At 35.7% G+C, this 3,599-nt stretch overlaps 1 protein-coding gene across 1 annotated transcript; it reads left to right on the top strand.

The window, feature by feature from the left end:
- Positions 1–1,064: 1,064 nt before the first annotated feature.
- On the top strand, positions 1,065–2,426 carry LOC126767528 (piggyBac transposable element-derived protein 3-like; the record flags this gene model as incomplete). The annotated part of the gene is made up of 1 exon (XM_050485000.1): positions 1,065–2,426. A coding segment is annotated over one exon (1,362 nt), but the record flags the coding sequence as incomplete, so codon positions are not given.
- Positions 2,427–3,599: the final 1,173 nt, after the last annotated feature.

Consider the following 3,599-nt stretch of genomic DNA (forward strand, 5'->3'; position numbering starts at 1 on the left):
TATTGAATTTCTCTAAATCATTTATTTCACTTATTTAAGTTAATTAACCTTCTTCATCTTACTGAAGTGGATATAAAGTTATAACGGCAGTGCCTTTGGAAGAATTCCACAATCTTATATTTAGGTATAAAGTCTATATTCTTGTATATACACACTTAGCAATTGATATTGAGTTTCTCTAAATCATTTACTTCACTTTTTTAAGTTAATTAACCTTTTTCATCTTACTAAAGTGGCTATAAAGCCATAACGGCAGTGCATTTGGAAGAATTCCACAATCTTACATTTGGGTACAAAGTCGATATTCTTGTATATATACACACTTAGCAATTGATATTGAATTTCTCTAAATCATTTACTTCACTTATTTAAGTTAATTAACCTTCTTCATCTTACTGAAGTGGATATAAAGTTATAACGGCAGTGCCTTTGGAAGAATTCCACAATCTTATATTTAGGTATAAAGTCTATATTCTTGTATATACACACTTAGCAATTGATATTGAGTTTCTCTAAATCATTTACTTCACTTTTTTAACCCATTCAAGCCCACTGTTACATATATGTAACGCACCGCATTCAAACTTTAAGCGCTAGCTGAGAGCAGCATACTTCTACGAATCAGAATTTAGGTCTACCATTTATTAGAATACAGCACTGCAAGCGATTGGTTTTGAAAATCAAGTCAGTTCTCTTTTCAATTTCAACGCAGTTACTTGTGCGCGAAGTGAAGTTTTTTAGAAGTGGTAAAAGCGGAGAAATGACGTCACGTCGAAGGTAAATATAGATATTAATATATTTATATGTCTGATAAGATGAATATTGTTTATTAAAAGTTATTGATAAATATGCAAAGAAAGTTATAAAAATGAGAGAAAAAATATTTCCTGGGAGGAGTGCTCCCTGAAGAGCCGATAATGAAGGCGTTACATATATGTAACAGTGGGCATCCCCCGTACTTTTTGCTGGTTTTGTTAGGTATTAGCAACAGGGAACTTTTTATCCGTGTGCATAACTACACAAGAATATTATAACTTTATTTTCATGTTTTTACTTATGTTCAGATTATTGAAAAAATAGTTATTGAACCTCCGAGCGGTAAAAATATTGAAACAGATGAAGATTCTGGCGATGAGGATGGCAGTGGACGACCAGATAATTTGCCTAAAGCACAGTTAACGCAATCCTGCCAAGTTATCATGCGGAATACTGCTGAGGAAGATTTCTTGGATGAAGCGCTAAGGGATGTCTTGAACTATTCGTCCCACAATTTGGATGTTGATGTCTTAGATGCCACTTTACCAACATTTGAGTCGTCAACTTCCAGTTTGATTTTGGAAAAAACACCAAGTAAGATTGTTTGTAAAAACGTATTACCCTCTGAAACCAAAAAACGGAGTCAACGACCACCAACTTTAAAACCGACTGCTGCTCAGAAAAAATTGCCAAAGCAAAAGAAAAAGAAGCAAGGACCAACAAAACGAGCTAAACAAAGAAGAGAACCTATAATTCAGTGGGTTGAGGATAATAACACAAGGTACCAACAAATTTTTCCAGAGCCAAGCTATCTTGACTGCGTTAACCTATCGCCCCATGAGCAATTTGAAAAATTTTTTGACGACGAATTGATTGAAATGCTTTGTACGGAAAGCAATAGCTATGCCGTATATTGTGGTCAGGTGAACCCACAAATAACAACACAAGAAATGCGTGTTTTCATTGGAATACTTATAGTCACTGGTTACTCCTTTCTTCCTGTAAGAAGAGGGTATTGGTCAATGAAACAGATGATGATTAGCGATGCTATGCGCAGAAACCGTTTTGATACAATTTTCCGCAGCATACATTTCATAGATAATGCAAAGCAGCAGATAAATGATAAAATATGGAAGCTACGACCATATACTGATGCCTTGAAACAGCGTTTCCAGAAGCACTTTCATCCCGAGAGGAACCTGTCGTACGATGAATCGATGATAGAGTATTATGGGCGTCATGGTTGTAAACAATTCATAAGAGGCAAACCATTAAGATTCGGTTACAAAATGTGGAGTTTGAATACCCCTCTTGGATATTTAATAAATTTTGAAATGTATCAGGGAACAAATCCTCGTATGAAAACAGAATATCATAAATATGGCAAAAACATAACGCCGTTGTTTTGCATGTTGGATGAATTTGATGAAACCATCAAACATCTAGAGTTTTCCCTCCACTTCGACAATTTATTCACTACTACCTCGGCGCTAGTTGGACTGAAAGAACGGGGTTACCAAGGAACAGGCACCATTCGAGAAAATATGATTCCAAAATCATGCCCTCTAAATTCAAGAGAGGAATTGAAAAAACGAGAGCGGGGCCATGTGGAAAGTGCAATAATGAAAGATACAGGCATAAAAGTGACCAAATGGGTTGACAATGCAGTCGTAAGTGTTGCTTCAACCATACATGGCAAATTACCATTGACTACCATCGGAAGAAATTCGCGGGCCGAAAGAAAAAGGGTAATGGTTCCTTTGCCACATTCCATTTTGCAATACAATAGGATTGGTGCTCGTGGAAGGAAATGGTGGTATTCGATTTTCACATGGCTTATAGACGTGTCGGTTCAAAATGCTTGGCTTTTGCATCATAAAGGTGGGGAAAGCGTAACCCAATTGGATTTTCGCAGAGCTTTTGCCTCCAGATACTGCAAAACTTTAGGAGTTACAAAGCCTCCTCAGAGTTATCGCCGAGTAGCCAGTGATGAAGTGAAATACTCCAGCCGTTTTGATGGACTAAATCATTTTGTGGTCGAAATACCCGGCAAAAAAAGGCGTCGTTGCGCTGGTCTTAAATGTAAATCACATCCATCTTCTATGTGCAAAAAATGTGATGTGGGCTTGTGCATAAAATGCTTTGAAAAATACCATTATTTTGAAAATAATAAAATATAAGTATGAACAACAATGTAATAAGAGTATGAGTGTTCATTATTCTTTCAATCTGAATTGCTTTATTTTGCTAATGTTATCTTGATTTTCGCCAGAATAATAGTACTAAACATTAATTTTAATAAAAAAAATTATGAAAATTGCATTTTACGTGAAAAAGGATGAAGTCAGAAACTATAAGGTACTGCCCACTGTTACATATATGTAACACCTTCCAGAGCGGAAGCCAGATAAACTATGAACACAATTTTTATTTTCCCGTGTTTCTAATCTCAATTGAAAAAACTTTCTTAAATTTCGCGCCCCTAACCCATTAGGTTCGCCGTGGGCTTGAATGGGTTAAGTTAATTAACCTTTTTCATCTTACTAAAGTGGCTATAAAGCCATAACGGCAGTGCATTTGGAAGAATTCCACAATCTTACATTTGGGTACAAAGTCGATATTCTTGTATATGCACACTTAGCAATTGATATTGAGTTTCTCTAAATCATTTACTTCACCTATTTAAGTTAATTAACCTTCTTCATCTTACTGAAGTGGCTATAAAGCCATAACGGCAGCGCATTTGGAAGTTAGTTAACCTTCTTCATCTTACTGAAATGGATATAAAGTTATAACGGCAGTGCGCTTGGAAGAATTCCACAATCTTATATTTAGGTATAAAG

The sequence above is a fragment of the Bactrocera neohumeralis genome, unplaced genomic scaffold (genome assembly GCF_024586455.1).
Source record: "Bactrocera neohumeralis isolate Rockhampton unplaced genomic scaffold, APGP_CSIRO_Bneo_wtdbg2-racon-allhic-juicebox.fasta_v2 ctg7599, whole genome shotgun sequence".
Taxonomy (NCBI): Eukaryota; Metazoa; Arthropoda; class Insecta; order Diptera; family Tephritidae; genus Bactrocera; species Bactrocera neohumeralis.